We start from the raw sequence: 27,057 nt of genomic DNA, 5'->3' as shown, positions 1-27,057 counted from the left end.
ATACCCATAATTAGTTATAACTTGAGCTGAGAACTGAAGGAAAACTATGCCAGATTATACCTTTGACACCTCCTATCTTGTCCGCAATATTCTCAGATATCGTATAACTGGAAACATCAAACACACGGTAAAAAATGTAGTCTGCTTCTTTCAGCTCAAGCTCAGAAGGTGGATGGTTGCGCTTGTCCTTTGATGTGCAGATAACACTGCATTTGCCAACCAGGGCTTCCTGGCACCATATGTGGCATCAAAAATAATGAAAATAAGTTCATAATCCCCTACAATATATAACTAAAAATAAGTGTTCAACAATTTAGCTTTTGTTGACCACAAGCATTTATTTAATTTTAAAGAACCAATTGTTCCAAGCTCCTAGAGAAGAAATCACGGGCATAACTCTTGTGAATAGAAACTGGAGTTGCAAGTTGAGAACAACTAAAGAAATAGAACTTTCAAGCATTAAACTTTCTTCTCAATTATCGGTGACTGATTAAGAACCACCTATGAGAGAACAAAATTATGCTGTGCTGAAGAAAAAGATAAAACTTTACAAAAAATCACATATTGCTACCTAAGGAATGAAAGAATAGAAATATCATCCTCAAATTTTCAATGTTCACAAATAGCCGCTCATTGTTTTTAATAAATTCTTAAAGATCAACTCTCAAATAGAAAACTTAAAATGGAGGGTAATTTGAGAAAATTACCCTCAAAAATAGAAGGCCAATATCAACCCTCGCTGCCATCAACCCTCGGTGCATTAGGGAGGATCAACTGCCAGCCTTGCTGGCACAGCCAGAGTCAACATCCTTGATCCTTCCATCAACTCTCATTGGATGACCCGGGCCTACCCATGCAATAGGCTGAAAAGTTTAAATTTCACGAAATAGGGCCTCACATGGGTGCACGCAAGCTATTGAGTAGACCAGCGGAAGTAGTGATAGTTTGGCTGAACATTTCAATGGTTGAACAGATTGTTGGGGAGCTCTGCAGCCAATGGTAGGAATGCAATGCACCCTCCAATTGTCACTTACAAGGAGGAGACCCGGCTCAAAGGATATCCAAGATGTCTGGTGGAGTTTCATTGGTGAGGAGAGCTTAGGTGAGTTGGCTACCCTTCCAAGCTGCCTTCCAAAAGATGCACTCCGAGGGGAGCTTGAGGCCCCCAAGTGTCATCCAAGATGCCTGTTGTAAGTTTTTATCAAGGAAAGCTTGTGAGGAATGGTGTTTCACCCATGATGCCCACCAATGGATAACACCTAGGAGCGATTGTGACCTAGGAGTGACTGTGAGGTGATCAGCTGAACAGGATGCTCAGAAGCGACCCTAAGAAAGGAACCCCAAAGCCTTGCTGTGTCACACGGGTACGGCTCTGAAGGAGCGGTACCGGTACGGGTACGGCGTCGGGTGCGGCACCGGGTATGGCAGATTCGTCGCTCTCGCTTCAACATGCCGAGTCCATGTATTGTTAATTTGTTATAATACCTGCTGTTATGCCTGTGATGTACTGTTAGTCTGTTTTTTATATATATAATACCTGCTGTTATAACTGTTATATGTATTGTGATACAATTTCTTATTGCTGTGATATGCATTGTAGTACCTGTTATATGCATATACTGTTATGTGCAGTTCGTTATACCTGTTATAGCAGTTTCCAGTAATATGTATAGCTGTTTCTAGTAATATGATTTACCGTTAGTAGACTGTTACAAGTATTCTGCTTATAATTCATGTTATGTATTCTGTTTTACTGGATAACACAGTCTGCGACTCTGTATTATTGTTTAGACTGTTAGATATTATGTAACAGAAGCAGCACACCGGTACGGGTGCATGTGTGACGGCAGGTGCGGCTCGGGTGCACTGTTGACCGTACTGGGATAAACGTACCCGAGGTCGAATTCGACCATTTTCGAACTCTGTTAACTTTGACCAAGTCCAAAATTGGACTGTTTCGGGTTTTAACGTGTTTTACATTTTAACATTTTTCACATTAAGAATATCGAAACCCATCAAAATATTTTGGTCGACGACGGTTCTTCACTTCATCTTCACTGATAGAGTCCGATGACAGCAGGCGAACGGCGAGCAGCGGACGGCGATTCACGTTGACGTTCTGCTTCTTCCTCTTCGGTGAGCTCATTCTTTTGGTTTTGCTTGGTCTTTAGGATATTTCGTTTGTTTTGTGAAGATCGAGCTCATTTCTTTGTTTTTTGTTCTTCCGTTTTCTCATATGTGCCTTTCTAATCATTCTTCGCTGGTTGATCGAGCTCTATTCTTCCGTTCTTCTGTTAATGCATAAGTTTGTATATTTTGTGGTTGCTGTTGTGTTAAAACATCCAATATATCCTGTTTTGTTTTGTGAAGATATCTTGCTTCCTCTTCGTTCTTTCTAATAAGACTGTATACAAATTGAGCTTCGTTCGTTTGTTTTGTGGAGATATCCTTTTTCCTCTTCGTTTTCATTTTTCTTACTCCAAAGTTGTTCAGATTGACTTTTCCGGTTTTCCCCTTCCTCCTTTTACCTAGCTGCTCTTCGTTTTTCAATTTTCTCAATCGAAAATTGTTCAAAGTGGCTTGTCATGAGCAAGAGTGACGAAGGACTGTGAGCTCTTTCCTCCAATAACATGATTTCCATCTGTTTGGTAGACATCTCTTTTTTGTGTTTCTCCCATGTGTGCTTCCACTGTTTTCTGGTAGATCATCTAATGTTTTTTTAAGTGCTTGAATTGTTTATATATATTTTCAGTTATCAGTTATCACCTTATCGGTTATAGTTTTTTGCTCTTCAGATATAAGTTGTAATGGCTGACAAAAGAAAAGAAACAATGCCTACAAGTGGACGTAGAAATATGGTAAGCAGTACTATTAGTGTTAATAACTTAATACCGTTGTTGCAGTAGAAATGGAAAATCCATCTCAGCCTCTTTGGCGTTATATGAAAAAACTAGGAAAAGCTGGTGGTGGCGGTGGGAATATAATTTTTTCTTGCAATTCCTGTCATAGTCATTTTATTAGCTCTTATACATGTTGCAAGGCACATTTATTGCATATCAAAAGCCATGTAATTAGACCATGCGAAAAAATTAACAAAGAATCGATGACGGTATTGAAAAAAGAACAAGATGCAACTGAGACGAAAAAATCTTCAGCCAAGTCAAGTGAACTATTTGTTCCTCTTTATGCTATTGAAGAAGGTGAAGATGCTTCAAAGTAAAGAAAAATAAACATGGCAATTGGAGCAAACAAAACATTAGCACAAGCATTCAAAAATATGGGAAGGGTAGAGATGGATAGAAGAATCAGAAGGTTTTGATTGGTTGTGTACCCCAAGTTCAGAGAAGTTGAGAAGAGTAATTATTGCAGAAGAGAAGGCAAACATCGAAAAATTATTAGAGAAGAAGAAATTTTCATGGACACACTATGAGGTATCCATTGTTTCTGACGGGTGGACTGATATACAAAGACAGCCACTGATAAATTTTATTACTTATTCGTTTAATGGACCAATCTTCTTGAAATGTGTTGATGCATCTGGGGAGTATAAAGATGTTGAGTATTTAAAAGGGCTATTTATAGAATTCATAAAAGAAGTGGGTGAAGATAATGTTTTGAAATTTATAACTGCTCCAGTTTGCCAACAAGTAGGGATGAATTTGGCAAGTGATCCCAAGTATAGTCACATATTTTGGACTCCTTGTGTGGCACACAGTATAAATCTAGCACTTCAATGTTTGCAACCCATCAAAAGATGATACAAACTCAGTTAAATTGTGTTCATGGATTAAGGAGCTTGAGCATGATGTCAGAAACATCAGAAATTTTGTTGTAAACCACCACAATGCTCTTGCTATATTTAATAAGCATTCTGATTTGAAATTGTTGATGGTAGTAAAGACTCGTTTTGCATCTATTATTGTAATGATGAAAAGAATAAAGCAAGTACTTACAGTGACTGACAATGCTTGGGAGTTTTATCGGAGTGATGACATTGTGAAGGCTCAAGAAATTCAAAAATGTATTTTAGATTATCAATGGTGGGATAAGATCACATATTTTCCGCAATTTACGAAGCCTATTTGACAAATGTTGAGAGAAGTTGATAAAGAAGGGTCTATGCTTCATAGAGTTTATGATATGTGGGATGACATGATTGAAAAAATTCAAAAAATCATTTTTAGACATGAGAAGAAGAATGTTGCACTTGATGATTTTGAGTTTTTCAATCATGATCATAAAATTTTAGTAAGAATATGGAATAGAAGCAATAACTCTTTGCATTGTATGGCACACTCCTTAAATCTCAAATATTATAGACAAACATGGTTGGCAGGAGGTACTGGTTGTGTTCCTCCTAATCGAGTTCCAAAAATATCAAACAATAGGGAGATATATTTGGGAAGACTATTTTATGATTCTCATGGGTTGAAGATAATAAATAACGAGTTTGCGAGCTTCTTTGGTGGAAGAAGTGATTCATTACAAGCTGCAATGACAAGAGATGAAGAAGATTATGTTAATTGGTGTTTATGTTTTTGAGCATCGACACCAAATCTCCAACAACTTGCGTTGAAGTTATTATTCTCAACCTACAACCTCTTCATGTTGTGAAAGAAACTGGAGCACTTATTCTCAAATTCAAAACATCAAAAGAAATAATCTAACTAGTAAGCGAGCAGAAGATTTAGTTTATGTCCACTCCAACATACGCTTACTTTCACGTACTTCAGATGATTACAGGTATTTCTTTCTTGTTTTTATCTTTGATATGTATACATATGTATATTATGTTGGTTGTTTATGTGATTTTGTTGCAACTTGCAGTTCAGGATCATCCAAAGGACATTGACGTGGAACTTGAAGGAGAACATGATTTGCATGCTCTTAATTTTTTTTTACTTTCTTATGATTTGATTTGCATGCAAATCATGACCTCGAATTCTCAAACAAAACATTGTTCATGACCAATCTTATAAGACATAAGAAAGAAAGTCTCAAACAAAACAAAGAATGTCGGGTTAGTAAAGTGGTTTGGATCGGGTCTGACCCAGACCCGATCCAAAACGTATCCTGCCGTGTCCAAGTGTCGGTATTCAGGTGTCGGAGTGTCGACACCGGTACGTGGCCCATTTTGCTGTGTCCGTGTGACATAGCCCCTAGCAAGGATCAACAATGACCTCTCCTTCCAGTGAGGGTCAACATCATCAATCCTCGCCTACACCATGAGGGGGTTAATTGCTAGCCTTGATCCTCTCCTTCCTCCAACGCTAAAGGATGGAAAAGAGTGGTTGTCGGCCCTCACCTATGCAGTGATGGCAGACAACCTCATACCCTTCTAAGGAGGTATGAAGCCAGCCCTTACTGGCCACTATCCAACAAGAGTCACCATCAACCCTCACCAATGCAACGAGGGTCAATGATGGCAATGTTGACTCCATTCTTTTATTTTTAAAAAAAAAAAAGAAATTTGATTTTGTGGGGTCATTTCATAAACTATCCTCCACTTTAACATTTTCTATTTGAGAGTGACTCATTGAAAATTTGATGAAAACATTGAGCGGCCATTTATGAATGTTGAAAAGTTGAGTTGTCATAATGCAATTCTCCCATTCTTAGGCGATCATATATTTTTTATTTTTTTCTAACTTCATTTCAGTTCATAGATTGCAAGATGCTAAAAGAATTAGACACTATCCTAAACTCTAAAATAACAATGAGATGTAACAATGAGTTAGTACCACAGCAACTAGTTAACAGGTTTCAGGCAGATTAGATTGACTGCACAAAGACTAAGTAGATGGGAACCGGGCAGTATTAAGCTTCAGCTAAAACTAATTTAATCTACTCTTTACAAATGAAGGAAAAGCACTAGCAAAAAGGATCTCCAAAGTTATTATATACAAAAAGCACCAAAGAGTACGATATGAACCAAACATAAGATATACATGTGGCTCCCTCTCTACCAAACCTAAACTTTACATGTCGCTCTCTCTCTCTCTCTCTCTTCCAACTACAATAAGATGACGTACCTCAGAAAGTGATGGAGAATCCCCCACTAGAAGGTTCAAGATAAGAATAACATTAATTTAACTCGTTTGGAGATTCAAAATTCAAATCCCAAATTTAATTTAACTTGCTGCAGTTTGTTTTAAATAACATTATTGTATAGGGGTGCAAAAACTTATGACACATCCTCATATATTTACAATGGCATGATATGGTTGTCTTTTGTTACACCTTCAAGGATTCAACCCTTAAAATTGACAAGATTTATGCCTTAATCCCCCTAAATGCCCTAACCTGAACAAACAAGTGTGTTACAAGAGTGATTTTATTCATTTAAGGTGAAAAACAGAATGTGAAGCTGATTGCGCCACAAAATTAGGGTCTTCTGTGGTTTCTTTCCAAGAGCCTGCTTTGCCATTCAAAATAAAAATAGAAGTTTCATGGCTATTGTAGTTGTTCAAGAAGTTATAGACACTAATGCTTATTCATTTTATATTAATCTAAGGGACCGTCATCAGTCATGCCTCGCACTTCTATTTGGCCTCCTTCGTTTCCAGACTCACAAGCACTACAAGTGTCTTTTAGAAAGCTAATCATATGGATAGATGCAAAATGTCCAAGTTCATTAGAATTCCAAAAACATGGAAATCAGATGTAAAAATCAAATTCTACAAAAAATTTGAAATTGATGGTTTTAGCTTCTTAGATCATACAACTTAAATCTAGGCATCAAAATTTCATGATTTTCTTAATTCTCAGATTTTCTATGCTTATTATTCCACATCTATCTATGTGATCGAATTTATAAGAAAATGAAACCTTAAAAAGCTAGGAGGCATAATCTAAGGACTTCAGTTTAAATAGCGGAAGTAATTTAAGTGGTCAATTTTTTAATGAACGTGCATGCAATTTGGAGCATATAATCATTGTAACTCTGTTGTTTTATACAATCCATTGTCATTTGATGTAAAATTGTAGTTCCATTAAGTGATTGATAGTCTTTTATGCAACATTTTTTTCTATTTTTTCCCACGTTTCTTATTTGTTTGAATTTAAGAGTTTTCGAACAAATTTACAACTTTTACAATATGTCTTGCTGCTTGTGTAACTTATTTCAAGTACAGCCAGTGCAGGTTGAAAGACAAATCTTCTTAGGCCCTTGCAAAGCCCTTTATAGAACTATAGAAGAAAAGGAAAAGAGCATGATTTGTCACACAGAAACACAAACATAAAGCAGAGGCTTTAAGTGGATCTTGACAAGTTTCCTGGCCTCATTCCAAGTAGATAACAAGAAAGCCAAGAAATTTCTAAGAGATGGATGATATTCAACAAAATGACAAAGAATAGTCATACCTACCTTCTAGGTAAAAGCACTTGACAATACTGAAAAGTTCAGACCTAGATCTCTCCTAAATTGCAGGTATGAAACAAAAGATACAGGGAAATGCCCACGCCACTAATGAATTATCCGATCTCATTTAAGCAAATGCCTTTGTGCCAGAAAACTTAATTCAAGAACATGGAATTAGATGATTTACTATTTTTACATCAACATTTTGGTAGGAAATTCATGAAATGGAGCTGAAAGGTGTACATCATATACTTCATGAAAAACTAACCATAATTTTTGTTCCTTTTCATGAAAAACAGTTGACTTAGTGAACGCAACAAAAAAATAGATCACAAAAGCAAGTAATAGAAAACAAAGGTAAAGAAACGAAAAAGCTTCCACTTTACCAAAGGATTAATGTTAGCAAGCCCAACGCCTTCACCAGATGCCAGAAACAATTCATTTTTCTGTGGCTGATGATCCCCAAGCCAGTTTTGAAGTTCAATGGGACGGAAAAACCATAAGACCTTGATTCTCTTCATTGCAGGATCGCCATACTCCCAGGCTTTCAACAGTTTCCCTATATAAGGTTCAGGTTCGTTTGCTGCATGCAGGTATACAGAGTCATAGAGAAAGTATTCTATTCCATCGTAAGTGAACGACTCATAGAAGTATGCAGGCTTCTCCGCAACCCGGCCAGTGTGACTCTTTTTACCCCATTTAAACTTGGGCTCGTCTCCATTAGCTTCCGGACCAGACATCTTCACTTCCCTGAAGACCCAGTCAGGTTTCAAATTATTCAAGTTACTAACTTACTATAATGCATATGTAATCCAACCAAGAGCAGGATATGAAGAATTTGTAGAAAGAAAATAGAATTAGCTCAATCACAAAAAGGATGCAAAATCATCTCATGATATAATAACTCAAAAGCTCACCAGTCAAAAAACCGCTAAGAAGGTTAAAACAAGATGTTTTCCTCAACGGTAGGGGCAAGAAAGTGACTATGGAAGACAAAGAAGGATTGACGCAGACAGCCAAATTATTATGAACCACAAGGACGAAAACCACTGGTCTGTGTGTGGGGTGTGTGTGTGTGTGTGTGTGTGTATGTGTGTGTGTGTGAGAGAGAGAGAGAGACTCAAGTAATAATGATAGGAAACCAAAATAGGGTGCAAGTAGCTACCAAAGCACAGGAAACAACAAAAACATGAAGACGAATAGAATGGGATTTGAGATGCAAGGACGAACAGAACGGGAATCGAGAAGAAAGAAATGCCTAACACAAGATACACGCAGATGCACACGCATAGAGAGACATATGTGTGGGTGTAAAATGGAGGAACTACAATTCCAAGCATTCAAGCCAACGCAAACAACCGAAGGGTAGTATCACAACAAACCATAGAAAAAATAATAATAGTGTTCACTATTGATTGAGGAAATGGGACGTTCATTATCAGGTTGGGGTAGGCTGCGGCGTCTGCCCTAGTTGCAGGGGCGGAGGGAGGGGTGGGCCACCTAGGCCATGGCCCCACCCCAACTATTTGAAAAAAAAAATCATTGAAAAAATTAAAAAAAATAGTTGTGCAATGTATTTTTTATATTCAGATTCAGTTTGGCGCTACCCGGATCCGAGGTTGGACTGTTTGACCCGTCAATGAAAAAAATCCTCTTGGGAAATGGCCTCCTCTGTGTGCTCAGCAAGATGATGTGTTGTATCAGGTGGGCTGTTGGCAACAATAGTCACCTCAATTGATGGTCCAGCCTCTTGCTCATTAGGTGGTCCATCATCACACCTATCATGACTGTCACAAACATTAATAACAGTGAGTATTATGCATTTGTGTAATTTGTGATATTGCCTCATTGCTTGAGTCTATTGCTTTATCAATCTCAGTTGTTTCTGTGCTTGGGAACCAATCATCATAGTTTAATGTGATGAGTGTTGTGGCCTGTCTTCTTTTGTCAAAAGGAAAATATCCTTTGTCAAAAGTGCAGTGAAGATAAATATATATATTATGCCGGTAGGAACATGTAAGCAACGGTAGCCTTTGTGTGAACCACTATACTCAAGAAAAACGCAAGGTAAAGACCTTGGTTCAAGTTTATTCTTGTTGTAGCCTCAAAGGTATGGATAGCATCTAGATCCAAAAGTCCGCATGTAACCATAATCTGGTTCGGTATTATGTAGTTTCTTGAATAGTGATATCGTTCCCAATACTTGCATCGGCAGTCTATTTCAGACCCATACAACTGTAGAAAATGTCTCCACCCAATATTTTGGTGGTGGATGAGCTTTAACAATCATTGGCAAGCCTAGCTCGGTAACAGTCTGATGCTTTTTCTCTGCTTGACTATTTTGTTGTGGCATGTATGGACATGCCATGATATGATGGATGTTGTTCTTGGTGAAAATTGCTTGCATTATTTTGTTCACAAATTCTGTACCACAATCTGAATGAAAACTTTTGATCACCTTATTGAATTGGGTCTTAATATATACTAGAAATTACTCAAAGTGGCCTGAAAATTCTGTTTTTTCTTTTAATGGAAAAATCCAGCAATACCTTGTGCAGTCATCACTCAAAATACTGTAATATCTCATTCCTTGATGAGCCATGAGAGGAGATGACCCCCATCAGTCACACTGAATTTGGTCAAATGGCTCAATGGCACTTTTATTTAATGATTCAAAAGGAAGTCCACAAGACTTAGCTAAAGCACATCCATAACATAAACCACTACTTTTATTGGACGAACTGAAAATCAAATTATTTCTACTCAAAAACTTCAAGACATCAAAATTAATATGGGCTAGCCTCTTATGCCATGTTTCCAAGCTCGCTCCTTTCTGTCGACTTGAGAAAAACACCTCTTTAGCAATTAGTCATAGAGCATATAAACCACCATCTTGTGTCCTTTAGCTATCATTTGGTGTGAGTTCCTGTCCTAAATTTTAAACCCATCACATGTAAAGAGTAAGTCCACTGATGCATTTTTGTCAACTGACTAACTAAAACATCATTTAAAGTTTGACATCCATTCTGAACCTGAACATAGGCATTTCCAGTATCCAATATATGAAGACGTTTTCCATCTCCAACTATTATTTTGTCTAAACCCTTGTATTTGGATAGTTGGACAGCTTACTAATGTTTGCTGTCACATGAAATAAGGCGCCCGTGTCTGAAAATTAAGTTTCATATTGGTTATTTGACACAGTCATTGCTGCTAATGCCTTAGTTGTGCTTTCAGCTTAATAGGTATTATTGAACCTAAGCCAACATTTTAGAGCTGAATGATTAGATTTGGAATATAGTACCATTTTCTTTGTTAGTCAACTTTCTTTTATTTGTCACCTTGTTGTGATCATTTGTCTGATTTTGATGCTGTTTTCCATGATCTTGATTGGAATATGGATTGCATCGATGTCCCTATGACAAGAACTGGTACCCACCTCTTCCTTTCTTGCTACCTCCATTACACTGGCTCTATGTATAGAAGGCAGTTTGTTGATCTCCTCCATCATTATTTAGAGTTCAGAGAGTCCCATGACTTTGAAGAAGCGGAATCATTTCTTCTTATGACGGTATTGGGCATCCAAGCATAGTCGTGATGAACAACTACATGAACACTTTGTATGTCCATTCACAAGTTTCCCGATGGCCGCTATTTCATCACAAGTATTTTTGAAAATCCAAAGATAATCCGCCATCGACCTATTCTTTTCTTATGCATTTGGAGCTTTTGAAGCAAGCAACACTCACTTCTTGTGAGTCTAGTTACATGTAAAGCCCACCTTCTTCAGTTGCTTCACCAATCATTGTCAGATTAGATTGGTTCAGTTGTTGGTATGGTCAACTTCTCCTTAGAGAAAACAATTTAGCTCTTGAGTCAATTTATTCACAAAGATTAGCATTGCAAGAAATTGTAACACAAACAAAGCATTATCAAGCAAATAATGATTCATGAAAGGTAACTTTCCATAACCTTCTATTGAAACTAAGAAACCATGAGCTATTTATACTAGTGATTTCATGCATGCATGCATATCAACCAAACGATATTTATCGCCAATCATGTGGTTTATGCCATTAATTATCCCTAATCCATTTATGAGAACGTAACTATGTGAGGAGGGTTTTGCAATTATTTGATTTGGTTGTAGTTTCAGTAGCCACTGCCATATTGGATCTAACATGTTTTAGTAGTTTCTTGGGTTTGGTAATATTATCTTCCCATGCAATTACTGACCTATGGCCACGGCCAGTAAGACCATGTAAGTTCCAACTCAGTTCCCTTAAGTGTCACGTCTCATGATCAACATACATTTTAGTGGTTATTTTCCTTTGAATCTTTCAATGTTAAATGCATGTTCAAATTTATGTTTTTGCTTGTTCTAGCTTTGAACACCATACGGTCTTGGTTCACAAACAACTCTTACCTTAAATATACTCATTCATAACTTTGTGCCTTGTTTCTTCTCGTTGAATAATTGAGCATACACTATTCAAATTTCAAAGTATACACTATTCAAAGTAGGCAGCAGTTATGTCATTAAAATGTGACTATGAAGTGTATTGTAGTCTTGCCTCAGTCCAATAAGCAGCTTGCACACATTATCCTCTTCGGCTCATTGCTTAGGCTGCGTTTGATTGCAAGGAAGAATTTAATGTGGTAAATTTACCATGGTAAATTTTTTTGAAAAGAAATACAAGATGAAATTTAACCCTCTTCCGATTTGAGGCCCTGTTTGATTGCAGAGAAGTTTTTTGCACAGTAAAATTATCTGTGTTTGATGCACAGGATAGTTTTTTGCAAGGTACATTTAACTGTGTTTGGTGCACAAGGGTAAAAATTAAGAGAGACTTTTTTTCTGACCGTTAGAAGTTGTTGTTTTATTGGTTCTCCTCCAATTTCACGTGAGTAAAAATTGAAACTTTGAGACTTCATAGGATCCTTGTTGTTTTATTAGACTTCATAGGATCCTTGTTGGGCTTCAGGCTTCTGCACTTGTCTTTGGCCCAAACGACGATCTTCCACCTCTAAAGACAACAAAATCTGCTCTTGCACAGTTGCACTGGTAATTTTTTTAAGTTTACATTCAATGTTTCTTACTGCAGCAGACAATGTGTTCATCGGTAGTTTCAAGGCAGACAAAAAACTGTTCTAGAAATTTACATCTAAAACATATAACTTAGAATGAACATAATCATTCAGGAACAAGAGCTAAAGGGAAGCCCTTTGGCAATCAAGACTGCAATGCCAAAGTAAAGAAAATAAATCAGGACCAATGAAAAAAGCGACTACATGAAAGCACACACGGCCTATGTTTCATTTCCCATCAAAGCGCACAACCAGACCAAAATACCTACAAAGATTTGAGATTTTGCAATGACCAACCAAACAAAATATCGATGAATGCGCAAACCTCCAGCAAAGAATGGTTTATACGAGTTCAAGACAAGTTGTAGAGCAAAAATTTAAAAAAAAAAATGGGAGGAAGCGACGGCTTTATACCAAATATGAGAAAGATCCTGTTGTGGTCTGTGATTCCGAGAGCAACCAATGACTCCCAACTTCCCACTGAACCGAGGAACGCGCATAAGTCTTTTCGAAGAACCTTTACATGAAGTGAACGCCAGCAAAATCCTTGAAAACCTCAACGTGAGAGCTTTGTCCCTACTTTTTGGGTCAGATCTATACTTGCACGAAGGAGGAGAAGGGGGCCTCAGGCAGCGATGAGAAGGGAGCTTCAAGCAGCCACGGAGGTAGATCGCGAGGGTTCAGGCGGAAGGGTGGAGACACGAGAGCTTCGACGGAAGGGGAAACCGAGAGAAATTGGGAGGAAGAAATTTTGAGCCCTAACGGCTCAAAATTTTGTCCGCAGTAAAAAGTCGGATGTCGGACCTCCGACTTTTTCCCGCATTAAGTTTACCCGCTTCGCACAAATATTTCCCGTGAATTTTGCACGTGTTTGATGCTCTCATGTCACGGTGGTTGAAATTTCAACCGGTCGTACACTTTTCACTCGCCCTTCCAGAATTTAACGTAGTAAATTTACCGCGGTAAATTTTTCTGAAAAAAAAATACAAGATGAAATTTAACCCTCTTCCGATTTGAGGCTCTGTTTGATTGCAGGGAAGTTTTTTGCAGAGTAAAATTATGCACAGGGTAGTTTTTTGCAAGTTAAATAACAGAAACATAAGAACAAAATTATCTAGCAATGACATTAATCATAAACATTGGATGGCATTATCTAGAAATAGTGTCTTAAATTGTGTAAAACCCATGCTAAAGAGAAATCAATTTCTCTTGAATAATTCGAAGCACCCACAGTGGCCACCAGCTACTGTAAAAAGGAATCTTTGGTCACTCAAAAGAGTATGAGAATTTAAACAAGACCGATCTTTCTGGTCAAAGCAACGTGCTGTATTTGTCTTAAAGTGAAACCCTCTCTAACCATGAAACTCACTACCCCGAAATCAAACAGAGCCTCAAATCGGAAGAGGGTTAAATTTCATCTTGTATTTTTTTTTCAGAAAAATTTACCGCGGTAAATTTACTACGTTAAATTCTGGAAGGGCGAGTGAAAAGTGTACGACCGGTTGAAATTTCAACCACTGTGACATGAGAGCATCAAACACGTGCAAAATTCACGGGAAATATTTGTGCGAAGCGGGTAAACTTAATGCGGGAAAAAGTCGGACAAAATTTTGAGCCGTTAGGGCTCAAAATTTCTTCCTCCCAATTTCTCTCGGTTTCCCCTTCCGTCGAAGCTCTCGTGTCTCCACCCTTCCGCCTGAACCCTCGCGATCTACCTCCGTGGCTGCTTGAAGCTCCCTTCTCATCGCTGCCTGAGGCCCCCTTCTCCTCCTTCGTGCAAGTATAGATCTGACCCAAAAAGTAGGGACAAAGCTCTCGCGTTGAGGTTTTCAAGGATTTTGCTGGCGTTCGCTAGGGCTGAACACGAGCCGAGTCGAGCCCGAGCTCTGTCAGCTCGAACTCGGCTCGACTAAATAAGACACGAGCTCGACTCGACTCGAACTCGATTATAACTCGACTATCCTGGCTCGAACTCAACTCGATAGTCAATGGTCGAGCTCGAGCTCGGCTCGATTAAGCTCGTTTAGTTGCATCCTAACTTGTTGAGCTCGAGCTCGACTACGGCTCAAATACGTGAAGCTCGATAAGGCTCGAACTCGTGAGCTCGATTAATATTACTCATTTCTGTAGTTTTTCAAGAATAGTTTCTTTTTAATGGTAGGCAGCCACGGCGAATGGACGAAATGACTTTGGGAATCAACGATAATCAGACGAATACTATGTACTTAAGGAGGTTGAGGATAACCTCATATCTTTAGGAGTTTTGCACACAAATGTAAACTAAAAACAACATTAGAAGTGAACTTTTTATCATTATCCATGCTATACTGGTTAGAGTCCTAAAAGGCAACAAATCAACAATTTGTCATTGTCATATTTTGTTCAAATAGTTGTAGAAACAAACCCGAAGACCAATACAGTTTCAGATCCCACCTGTGCACATATGGCTCCTTTCAAATGCGTCCCTGTAACCAGATTGCCACAGAAGTTGTATAATGAATAGCATCTAGAAGGGAAATACACTTGGGGAATCTCCTTGGTAGCTATTACGAGCAGCAATCAAGTGAAACCACGAGATGCTTCCAAATAAGTGCCTTTGAGAAACACATGCCAACTGTAATAGATGTTATATGCAGATACTCCCTATGATGCTTGATCTGCTCTAAGCGGGAACAGAGGAAAAAGCATATGAAGCTTCATTGAAGAAAGTTTAAAAGGACCAGAGGACTACTTATTAAGAAATTAAACTAATGTGCTATGAGCAGTAAACGTCGTTGCTTAGGTTGTCACATTATAGTGGTTTAAGCTGCAAATGGCATTCAACAAAATTAGTTTTAAATAACATATGAAGCTTTAGTGCAAATCTGTACATGGATCTTCAATCACTCCTTTTACAGGGAAAGTGCAAGGCAAATATATTCAACTAACATGAAAAAAACCTATGTTACATGGATTTGCTTGAGACAGTTTTCATATGCAAAAGGCACTAACTTGTACTCAACTGGAACATTGAAAACAAGCACGAGGTGGAAAACAAAATAAACCTATGTTACATGGATTTGCTTGAAGGTGATCGTTTAGCAATGGAAAACAAAATAAACCTATGTTACATAGAAAACAAAATAAATTTATGTTACATTCAATTACACTGAAATTCAATTACACTGGAAAACAAAAGAAACCTATGTTACATGGAAAACAAAATAAATTTATGTTACATTCATTAGTTCTCTTGTTCGTTGTATCTCTCTTAGAAGGTGATCGTTTAGCAATGTGGTTCCATCCTCCTTCCACTCACAACAGCAACACAAACTTATACGGAGGAGGAGAAGACTTCGTGAAAGGCCAAGGAGGAAGGAATCATCCCCATTAATCCCCACGGACAGAGTCACCCTCTAATCGTTTATTGTACAGTCTGTACTGTACCCAAATGGTACTGAAAAAAAAAAACCGACCATCGAACAGAAGGGTAAAAAGAAAATGAAGGAGGCCGAGAGCAACAATGACAGAGGATAACGTAGGTAATCTCCCTCTCAGAGCGTGCTATGCAACCAGACCCTTGAAGGCATTCTGTTGTTTATTTTGATCTTTCTTTAGAAACTCTTCAACAGAAACCTCGACAGGGGTATTTCTCCCCCTCGTCCATACCGATCATGTTCAACTAGAACCTTCGACTAAAGGTCAACTCTGTTCTCTATCTCTCTCAGATTCAGATGCAAAAAACACACAGCCAGAAGAGACTTTGCCGACACAAAGATCAGGCCCTCAGGGGTTATTTTCCTTCTCAATGAAAACAGAAAAATTGAAACCCTTCAACAGACCCTAGACTAGTATCCTCGATAGGGGTATCTGTTTCCCTAGTCGAGTAAGGGTCGGATGAATTCGACTCTATCCTTTGTCCATTTCAGACTCACATACGAAAAACAGAAGATGAAATATCACATTCGAAAGAAGATAAACTGATCTATCTATCATGCTTCGTGAAGATATCTGGCATGTTCAATAATTGAATCGAGAGTATGTTCATGTGTGCGCTTCACAGGTACCAAGGCAGAACTGAACAGACCTACTTGGATTCGAAGAACCTTTGGCTTTGGCTGTTTGATAAAGCAGCCGGTTGTCCTCAGGCAACTGCAATCGGCCTTCCAGTATGCAGCAGCCAGCAAGTCCACCACCAACGGAGATTCGCCGGAGAAGAGAACGAGAAGTAGAAGAGACGAAGACCGAGAGGCGAGAGAGGGAGAGTCGGCGTCGGAGAAGAGCACATGCGAAGATTCGCCGGAGAAGCGCAGAGCACAGGCGGAGATTCGCCGGAGAAGAGAACAAGAGAAGTAGGAGAGACGGAGACCGAGAGGCGAGAGAGCTCAGAGAGGGAGAGTCTGCGTTGGAGAGGCGAGAGAGCTCAGAGAGGGAGAGTCGGCGTCGGAGAGAAAGGGAACGAAAAAAAGAAAGCGAAGGAAAAGAGAAACCATAAACTTTTTTCCTGTCGAGACAGCTGAACCGGTTTTTTTAAAACCGATATGTTAATCGAGCCGAGTCGAGCTTTAACGAGTCGAGTTCAGTGAACTCGAGCACGACTCGATTACTTAAACGAGTTGACTCGTAAACTCGAGCTCGACTCGTTTAACTAATGAAACAGCTCATTTAACTTTCGAGTCGAGCTTAAACGAGTCGAGTTCGAGTAGCTCGACTCGTTGTAAAGGTTCTCTCGGAATCACAAACCACAACAGGATCTTTCTCATATTTGGTATAAAGCCGTGGCTTCCTTCCTTTTTTTTTTTTAAATTTTTGCTCTACAACTTGTCTTGAACTCGTATAAACCATTCTTTGCTGGAGGTTTGCGCATTCATCGATATTTTGTTTGGTTGGTCATTGCAAAATCTCAAATCTTTGTAGGTATTTTGGTCTGGTTGTGCGCTTTGATGGGAAATGAAACATAGGCCGTGTGTGCTTTCATGTAGTCGCTTTTTTCATTGGTCCTGATTTATTTTCTTTACTTTGGCATTGACAGTCTTGATTGCCAAAGGGCTTCCCTTTAGCTCTTGTTCCTGAATGATTATGTTCATTCTAAGTTATATGTTTTAGATCTAAATTTCTAGAACAGTTTTTTGTCTGCCTTGAAACTACCGATGAACACATTGTCTGCTGCAGTAAGAAACAGAGAATGTAAACTTAAAAAAATTACCAGTGCAACTGTGCAAGAGCAGATTTTGTTGTCTTTAGAGGTGGAAGATCGTCGTTTGGGCCAAAGACAAGTGCAGAAGCCTGACAAGGATCCTATGAAGTCTAATAAAACAACAAGGATCCTATGAAGTCTCAAAGTTTCAATTTTTACTCACGTGAAATTGGAGGAGAACCAATAAAACAACAACTTCTAACGGTCAGAAAAAAAAGTCTCTCTTAATTTTTACCCTTGTGCACCAAACATAGTTAAATGTACCTTGCAAAAAACTATCCTGTGCATCAAACACAGATAATTTTACTGTGCAAAAAACTTCTCTGCAATCAAACAGGGCCTCAAATCGGAAGAGGGTTAAATTTCATCTTGTATTTTTTTTCAAAAAAATTTACCATGGTAAATTTACCACGTTAAATTCTTCCTTGCAATCAAACGCAACCTAAGCAATGAGCCGAAGAGGATAATGTGTGCAAGCTGCTTATTGGACTGAGGCAAGACTACAATACACTTCATAGTCACATTTTAATGACATAACTGCTGCCTACTTTGAATAGTGTATACTTTGAAATTTGAATAGTGTATGCTCAATTATTCAACGAGAAGAAACAAGGCACAAAGTTATGAATGAGTATATTTAAGGTAAGAGTTGTTTGTGAACCAAGACCGTATGGTGTTCAAAACTAGAACAAGCAAAAACATAAATTTGAACATGCATTTAACATTGAAAGATTCAAAGGAAAATAACCACTAAAATGTATGTTTATCATGAGACGTGACACTTAAGGGAACTGAGTTGGAACTTACATGGTTTTACTGGCCGTGGCCATAGGTCAGTAATTGCATGGGAAGATAATATTGCCAAACCCAAGAAACTACTAAAACATGTTAGATCCAATATGGCAGTGGCTACTGAAACTACAACCAAATCAAATAATTGCAAAACCCTCCTCACATAGTTACGTTCTCATAAATGGATTAGGGATAATTAATGGCATAAACCACATGATTGGCGATAAATATGGTTTGGTTGATATGCATGCATGCATGAAATCACTAGTATAAATAGCTCATGGTTTCTTAGTTTCAATAGAAGGTTATGGAAAAGTTACCTTTCATGAATCATTATTTGCTTGATAATGCTTTGTTTGTGTTACAATTTCTTGCAATGCTAATCTTTGTGAATAAATTGACTCAAGAGCTAAATTGTTTTCTCTAAGGAGAAGTTGACCATACCAACAACTGAACCAATCTAATCTGACAATGATTGGTGAAGCAACTGAAGAAGGTGGGCTTTACATGTAACTGGACTCACAAGAAGTGAGTGTTGCTTGCTTCAAAAGCTCCAAATGCATAAGACAAGAATAGGTCGATGGCGGATTATCTTTGGATTTTCAAAAATACTTGTGATGAAATAGCGACCATCGGGAAACTTGTGAATGAACATACAAAGTGTTCATGTAGTTGTTCATCACGACTATGCTTGGATGCCCAATACCGTCATAAGAAGAAATGATTCCACTTCTTCAAAGTCATGGGACTCTCTGAACTCTAAATAATGATGGAGGAGATCAACAAACTGCCTTCTATACATAGAGCCAGTGTAATGGAGGTAGCAAGAAAGGAAGAGGTGGGTACCAGTTCTTGTCATAGGGACATCGATGCAATCCATATTCCAATCAAGATCATGGAAAACAGCATCAAAATCAGACAAATGATCACAACAAGGTGACAAATAAAAGAAAGTTGACTAACAAAGAAAATGGTACTATATTCCAAATCTAATCCAGCTCTAAAATGTTGGCTTAGGTTCAATAATACCTATTAAGCTGAAAGCACAACTAAGGCATTAGCAGCAATGACTGTGTCAAATAACCAATATGAAACCTAATTTTCAGACACGGGCGCCACATCTCATGTGACAGCAAACATTAGTAAGCTGTCCAACTATCCAAATACAAGGGTTTAGACAAAATAATAGTTGGAGATGGAAAACGTCTTCATATATTGGATACTGGAAATGCCTATGTTCAGGTTCAGAATGGATGTCAAACTTTAAATGATGTTTTAGTTAGTCAGTTGATAAAAATGCACCAGTGGACTTACTCTTTACATGTGATGGGTTTAAAATTTAGGACAGGAACTCACACCAAATGATAGCTTAAGGACACAAGATGGTGGTTTATATGCTCTATGACTAATTGCTAAAGAGGTGTTTTCTCAAGTCGACAGAAAGGAGCAAGCTTGGAAACATGGCATAAGAGGCTAGCCCATATTAATTTTGATGTCTTGAAGTTTTTGATTAGAAATAATTTGATGTCAGGAATGCTTTCCTACATGGGATTTTGGATGAACCAGTATACATGCATCAACCACCAGGCTTACTTGATCCAACCAAACCAAATCATGTTTGCCAACTCAAGACAGCATTCTATGGGTTATATCAGTCTTCTTAGAATGTGGTTCAACAGGTTTAGTGATTTCCTCATTCACTATGGATTTTTCTTGTAGCAGTGCAAATTTTTCCTTATTTATTTATAGAGGCACCAAAGGCATTATATTTTTGTTGCTATATGTTGAGGACATTCTAATAACCAGTGGTCAGCCATTAATTTTAAAGGCGTTTGTTGAAACCACTAGCAAACATTTTGCTATGAAGGATTTGGGGTACGTCCACCATTTATTTGGCATTCAAGTTCAACGTGAAGACAACTCAATTTATCTCAATCAAGCTGGATATGCTACAGATTTTCTCAAAAAGGCCAACTTAGGGGACTGCAAATCATTGAATACGCCTATGGTGGAGTCACTTTCTTCTTCCCAAAATGATCCTTTATCTCCAGATCCTCTACCGGAGCCTCGTTGGAAGTCTTCAATACCTAACTTTCACTAGACCAAATATGGTATATAGCATGAATTTCGTTTCATAATTTATGCCGTCGCCAACAGCTTTCCATTTTCAATTGGTAAAACACATTTTGCGTTATGTCAAGTCCACATTGAATTATTAAATTCAACTACAAGGAATCTCATTGTTGGACATTCAAGGCTACACTGACGCGAACTGGACTGGGTGTCGCATCACATGCAGGTCTACCACGGGATATTGCATATACCTTGTACTAAATTCCATATCTTGGTCTGCCAAAATGCAGCCTACCGTAGCATGCTCGAGTTCAGAAGCCGAATATCGTGCTCTCACCTCTGCAGTTTATAAAATTACATGGATATCTTACATATTATGATAATTTCAAATCTCCATATCTAATATCCCAGTGTTATATTGTGATGTGTTGTAAGGGTCATATATATCCTCTTTATTCCGTAATAGATAAAATTCTTTCTTGGTGTATTATTTACGTATAGGAACCGTGCCTAGAAAATGCGTGGTTTTGGCTGAGCTCAGAGGAAGCAGCTTCCTCTGGCTTCGACTCTTTCTATTTGTAAATATGTTCTTTCAATAACGTAGGAGGCCTGACCTCAGGAGGTCCATAGATCGAATTTGACTTTGATTACTATGTACCTTGATCTTTCTTTGCAAATCCTAGCAGTTGGGTTTGGGTTTGTATCAAGTATTGCGTAGTGCAGAAACCAGTTATATCATTGAGTGCGAGCAATGGCTATTAATCCTTTTAGGAAACTAGGCGACATCGTATACTTATTTGGAAACACAGAGAAGCTGCAGCTCCTCCCTTCTTATACATGAGAGCCCGAACGTGCTTATGGTGCAACCATTTCCTGCAAAAATATATGATTCATCTGGCATAGATAAGATCAGAGCCTCGAATTAGTTGCTAGCTTGATGAGATCCTTCCTCAGTATCTTGCCAGAAGCATTCTTGGGGACCTCGCTGACAAATGAAACTCGCCGGATTTTCTTGTAAGGAGCGACCTGAAAGCCATCCAAAATATGTGTTAAGAAATGATACCATGCATACTTCTTCACCATTGTTGACAAAATGGCAGTGGATCTCAAATTCTTCTTTTGTTGGGAAATTGGGATCCTTACCTGTTTTGCCACAAATTTGATGATCACGTCTTCTGATACACTTGTTCCAGCTTTTCTCACTACATATGCCACAGGGTACTGGCCGACTTCCTTGTCAGGAAAACTGCAATTCATAGCCACCAGAAAGGCAGGTAGCCCGTTATGCATACAACCTGCTTATCATCTATAATGATAAATGCACTTGCATTTCTGTAGGAAAGTGAAGTTCAGTGGGTTTCATGCGCATTAACACCCGTTTGAACCTCAGATTTGGGTCCAAAGTCGAACCGAAAGGGTTGAAATTCTATCTAAGTCTGCTTTTGTAAATATTAGCTTAAACGTCGAACAAAATATGCTCGAGTGTATAACCTCATAAGAACGTGTATTTTATGTTTAGCATTTGACATAAATGACGTATTTTCTTGGTCAAGGAAGATGAGCTTTAATGGTACTTAAAAAAAATTAACCTTTGATTTTTAAGATCCTATTTACACATTAACAGAATGTCATTGTCATGTGGATTGTTTTAGAAATGAATTATAGCCCCATCACCGCAGTAAAGTTTGCAAAAAAAAAAAAAAGTAAAACATTGATATTAAAAATATGTAGACTATTGGTCTAATCATGAAGAATGTTCACCAGCCCTGTGTGTGTGTTTTCACGCGTGTATACAAACATGCAGCCCCCATCTGTTCTTTTTATCGAGCGGTCAACAAAACTTGGAATAATCAAGGAAACCTTGAGTTAATTATAATGGTTGGTAGAAGTAAAAAATGGAGTATATAGATATATATGCACACACACACACACACACATAATACTTACGGTATGACAGCAGCATCGGATATGTCCGGATGAGTGTGCAACAACGCCTCCAATTCAGCAGGAGCAACCTGCACCGAGAAAGTCTCAGCAAATGCAACCTCATAGACCTCATGACGGGCTTCTCTGGCGAATATCCTACCTGATATCCCTTGTATTTAATCAGCTCCTTGAGCCTGTCTACTACAAAAATGTAGCCGTCCTCATCTATGTAGCAAAGGTCTCCAGTTCTGAGCCACCCTTCAGAGTCCAACGTTGAGGCCGTCGCCTCTGGATTGGAAAAATAACCTGCGCACGCAGACCACATTGAAGTCTATTGTAAGCATTTACAATAATTTTCAGCAAGACAAAAGCCTAAAAGAAACTAAGACAGTAGATCAGCATATACAATTGGTGAGATAATTGTTAGTATGGCCAATTGGTCGAGAACAGAGCACTCCCATAAAATTTAGCTTTGTATCTCAAATTGCAAACAATCTTAGTCTTATTAACTAAATGGTTATTTATTTTGGTTTATGCTCATTTTAGAGATGAAACCTAAACTGTTAGGAGACATATTGAGACCCAAGTTGGCAAAATTGCGGAGTTGGTATATACCTCACCTCCTTTTTAAACCAACACTCATTAGCAGCCAGACCAACCAGTTAAGTTCTGCTCCTCAGGGCCTTAAAACTCTTAAATCGCAGCGCTTTTTCCTAGTGTAATAGAAGACTGAGCTTTTCCTTCCTTTTTTTGGGATGAAGCATGGAGGCCACAGCCTCATGATCTGATTCTTTAAATATTTAGCCTTTGATAAATGATTATGGGGCAGGTCATAAAAGGTGTTTAATTTGCCCTTAGCGATTTTAAAAGACGAGAAAGAAAGCAACAGAAAAGCAAGAACCACGAACGATCTGCAGGCAGATCCTGAAGTTGACAGGAGGAAAAAAGGGCTACTGCACTATGCTACTTGGTCACTCATTCTTGGCGTCAAGTGGGTGCGTCGTTGCAAGGCAGACAGGCTCCTTTTTCATCTCATGTCGCACACAAAATATACTAAATGCATTCGAATTCGAGGATAAAAGATTTTTTATTTTTCAAAATTATTTTAAAATAATTTAAAATTAATTGTTAGTTTAAAAAATAAAACGGTACAAATTTTATACAGAAACTACACCCATACATCGGGTCGAACGTCATCAAGAGTTCGCTCTCAAAGTTTGGAAGCGATTCGTAGTCATCAGATAACTATCCGATACGATTTGAACTCGGGTCACCACATGAGCGTACCTTTCATAATTGAGGGTCCCCGCAACCACAATTCTCCTTTCTGATTCGTCTCCAGCGCCTCCCCCGTCTCGGGATCCACGATCCTCGCCTCCATGTTGGCCGACAGAAGCCCTGCCGTCCCGTACCGCCGGCTCTCGTCGGCCGTGTCGGTGGACGCCCCGATCCCCGTAGACTCCGTAAGGCCGTACCCCTGCAGCACCGAGACCGAGGGGAAGCGGGCCACGAACTCCTCCATCAGCTCCTTGCCCAGCGGCGCTCCGCCGGACAGCACCTTCCCGAGCGAGCCCAGGTCGAAGCGGCGCACCTCCGGACTCTTGGCGAGCGCCACCAGGATGGGCGGCACCAGCGGCAGGTACGTCACCCGGTACCTCTGGATCGCCTCCAGCATCGCTCCCATGTCGAACCTCGAAAGCACCACGATGGTCCCGCCGGAACCCAGCAGTCCCGACGCGAACGCCGCCAGTCCGTAGACGTGGAACATGGGCACCGTGCACAGGAACGTCTCCAAGCCGTCGCCAGAGTCCAGGCGAAATCTCCCCATGATTACCGACACCATGGCGATCAGATTCCTGTGGGACGAGATCACGCCCTTGCTCAACCCGGTGGTGCCCGATGAGTAGAGGAGCGTGGCCGTGTCATCCTGGTGGATCCGCGGCCGCGGGCACCGGCGGTGTCGGCCGTTCAGGAGTCCGGCAATCGTGGTCACGATCTTGAGGGCGGTGGTGGGCAGGGTCTCGGTGTCGGCGTCGTGGTTCAGTAGGATGACGGGGAGATTGGTGCCCTTGAGTTTGGGGAGGAGCGACGATGTTGTGAAGGCCAAGCTGGGACGGGAGTCTCGGACCTGCTTGGCGATTTCCGCCGCGGTGTTGATAGGGTTGGTGGTGGTGAGGATGGCGCCGAGGGACATGACGGCGAGGAAGACGATGGGGAAGTGGATGGAGTTGGGGGAGAGGATGAGGACGACGTCTCCCTGGCGAACGCCGACGGAGGAGAGGCCGTCGGCGAGGGAATGAACCATGGACCAGAGCTGAGGGTAGGTGATCTTCTCGCCGGTTTCCGCGTCGATGAGGGCGATCTTGCCGGAGTGGGCACGCGAGGAAATGAAAGTGGCGACGTCCAGCTGGTCGTCGACGGGGAACGCAACCGGTTTCCGCTTGCTATAGAAGATGGAATTGGACGGACAGAACCCACTTCTCGGGTTCACGCCTTGCTGCTGCTGGTTAGCCGCCAATGCCATTGCTCTCCCTCTCCCTCTCTCTGTTTCTCTCCCTCGCTCCTCGCTCCTCGCTCCTGGTAAATGTAGTCGAAGCCACAGTGGACGGCAGCTTAGATCGGTGGTCAAAAGCTGCGAGTTTCTTCCAGAATCCAAAACTTATGGAAATCCGCGCTTTCCTTTCTTTTGACTTCGTCGTCCACTTTTCTTGATCAGGCCAACTCCGTTCCTCTACATTGTGGTGATGTTATAGCCCAGCAAGCTTTGTTGAATAATAAAGCAATGGATTTTAGAAATGATTCTGCTTATGATACACATAAAAATTTGTGTTTCTTTTCAAATACACCTAACTGCACAATTGCCACCACCGTACAAACAAAACCTAAATATAAAGAGAGGTTCAGCTTTATTCGTAATATGATTATATGTGGTTCAACAACAATTCATTTTTTTTAAATATCAAATCTCATCAATATACTAAACAATATCATTTTGTGTCAACTGTTAGAACAAAAATCGTTCGAATCATTGCTTCTATGAACAGCACTTGTACATTGTGAATAAATCATGTCTTATTGAGTTATGGTTAAGGTTAATTAGTTAGCACGAACATTTTTAGAGTAAATTCATGAAACTGTCAAACGAATAAAATGTAACAATTTTAGATGCGATGGTAGTCTCACTTGTCGGCGAAAAACATATTCCCAAACCGCCCTCAACGGATAGCCGCACGTTGAAGGAGTGGGAAAACCGTGTTGAGCCTTCAAGCTTCATGCCCTTGGTCCCCTAGGCCGCCTTTTGTTGTCGAGCGAATAAAATATTTACGAAACGTCGGGTGTCGTCCTTTTCATACTCGGTTGAGCACGATGATGTATAATTTTAATTTTTAGACCGTAGATGCTCCTGTGTTACATTTTTTCAAATTAATTTCAAAGGTTTTAAGGTTTTAAATTATATTTTAAATTTGAAAAAAAAAAAAGTGAAGGTGTGGGGTGATTGTACAATTTTGTCCCCCTTGGCTATCCCTTTGTACAACTCTACCATCTGCGATAGCGGACATTTATTTGTCGTGGCTTGGAACGAGCAAGAAATGAACTACGCGGGCACATGTTAATGTTTTATTTTAATCAAATATCTGGTCGAATCATTCTCAAAAAATCGGAGATTATGAAAAATATTAGAAAAGATTGAATTTGAATTTAAAAAATAATTTCTAATCGAATTTCAGATATACATCAATATCTAATTAGATTTAGATTCAAATCAGATTTATTTTAGAATAAAATATCATATCTTCTATGCTCTTATTTAAATTTTGGATTTGGATTCGGCTTAAATCCTGATTGTGAATTCAGGTTTAAATTTAAATATGACTTTCTTTATTCTTATTTGAATATAAGCTCAAATATAAATATGTGAGCATCCAAAAATGCAAATATGGTTAACTGTATATCGATTTGAATTTAATATGTTAACATTCGTGCCCTTAGACGTCTGACAGCTTTTGTTATCAACTAAATAAAAAAAAAATACTAAAGGACGCCCAATCTTTGGGCAAATAACAACTCGTCATATCATTTCAACAACAGCAAATGAACCCTTAGCTTTTCCACCGAACTCTCAAATAGAGCCCTCTATTAAAATTTATTAAAACATGTCAACAAAATTGACACTTCTAACATTTTTAAATTAAAATTAATATTGTACAAAATAAAAAAATCCATCACCCTCTCCCCTCTCTAGTGGGTGAGAAGTAGGGGCGGAGGTAGAAATTTTTTTTAGGGGAGAATGGAGGGTAGAGGAGGATAGAGCCAATAGTATTTTCAACATTTGTACAGGAGCTGAATAATATTTTTTTTTTAAATTTTCATATGTGCTACTTTAAAATTTTCCAAAAATATTCTTATCCAAGACTTGTACCCTGTAAACCTTATAAGTAAGCCATATATATGAAGATGATGAGAGTCACTCAACCCTTTGAAAGCAGTGAGGGATGCGGCGACCATTGGAAGAAGAAGTAAAGGTTATTGTGTTAATAAGTTTTAATATTTTTTTATACAAGTAGGGCTGCATAACAAGTCGAGCCAGTTTGAGCTCAACTCGAACTCACTCATAAAAACTCAACTCGACCTTGACTGGTTT

At 39.2% G+C, this 27,057-nt stretch overlaps 2 protein-coding genes across 2 annotated transcripts in view; both read right to left on the bottom strand.

The window, feature by feature from the left end:
• LOC116257793 (protein ANTI-SILENCING 1-like) overlaps nt 1–16,889 on the bottom strand; it is a 65,423-nt gene extending 48,534 nt beyond the window's left edge. Inside the window, exons 1-3 of the mRNA XM_031634780.2 lie at nt 16,515–16,889; nt 7,747–8,110; nt 61–229 (exon numbers count right to left, since the gene is read on the bottom strand). Of these exons, the coding sequence (XP_031490640.1) occupies nt 61–229; nt 7,747–8,100 (523 nt within the window). The 5' untranslated portion in view covers nt 8,101–8,110; nt 16,515–16,889. The remainder of the gene's footprint in view (nt 1–60; nt 230–7,746; nt 8,111–16,514) is intronic.
• A 4,315-nt stretch (nt 16,890–21,204) lies between these two features.
• On the bottom strand, nt 21,205–25,164 carry LOC116258011 (probable CoA ligase CCL5). The gene is made up of 5 exons (XM_031635065.2): nt 23,703–25,164; nt 22,576–22,721; nt 22,437–22,504; nt 21,633–21,735; nt 21,205–21,515 (listed from the first exon to the last, which is right to left on the bottom strand). The coding sequence occupies exons 1-5, from the start codon at nt 24,937–24,939 to the stop codon at nt 21,399–21,401; spliced, it is 1,671 nt and encodes a 556-aa protein (XP_031490925.1). The 5' UTR covers nt 24,940–25,164; the 3' UTR covers nt 21,205–21,398.
• Between the last annotated feature and the right edge of the window lie 1,893 nt (nt 25,165–27,057).

Source organism: Nymphaea colorata, chromosome 7 (assembly GCF_008831285.2).
Source record: "Nymphaea colorata isolate Beijing-Zhang1983 chromosome 7, ASM883128v2, whole genome shotgun sequence".
Lineage (NCBI taxonomy): Eukaryota > Viridiplantae > Streptophyta > Magnoliopsida > Nymphaeales > Nymphaeaceae > Nymphaea > Nymphaea colorata.
Note: the sequence above shows the minus strand (reverse complement) of the source record. Positions and strands in the feature narration are given on the sequence as shown.

What these genes read in the sequence shown, in the direction of transcription:
- LOC116258011 (XM_031635065.2), bottom strand. Translation starts at nt 24,939, where the DNA reads ATGGCATTGGCGGCTAACCAGCAGCAGCAAGGCGTGAACCCGAGAAGT. An exon ending in TTAAATACAAGGGATATCAG is followed by an intron (nt 22,505 to 22,575) that starts GTAGGATATTCG and finishes TTCTCGGTGCAG; the next exon opens with GTTGCTCCTGCTGAATTGGA. An exon ending in TCCGATGCTGCTGTCATACC is followed by an intron (nt 21,736 to 22,436) that starts GTAAGTATTATG and finishes TATGAATTGCAG; the next exon opens with TTTTCCTGACAAGGAAGTCG.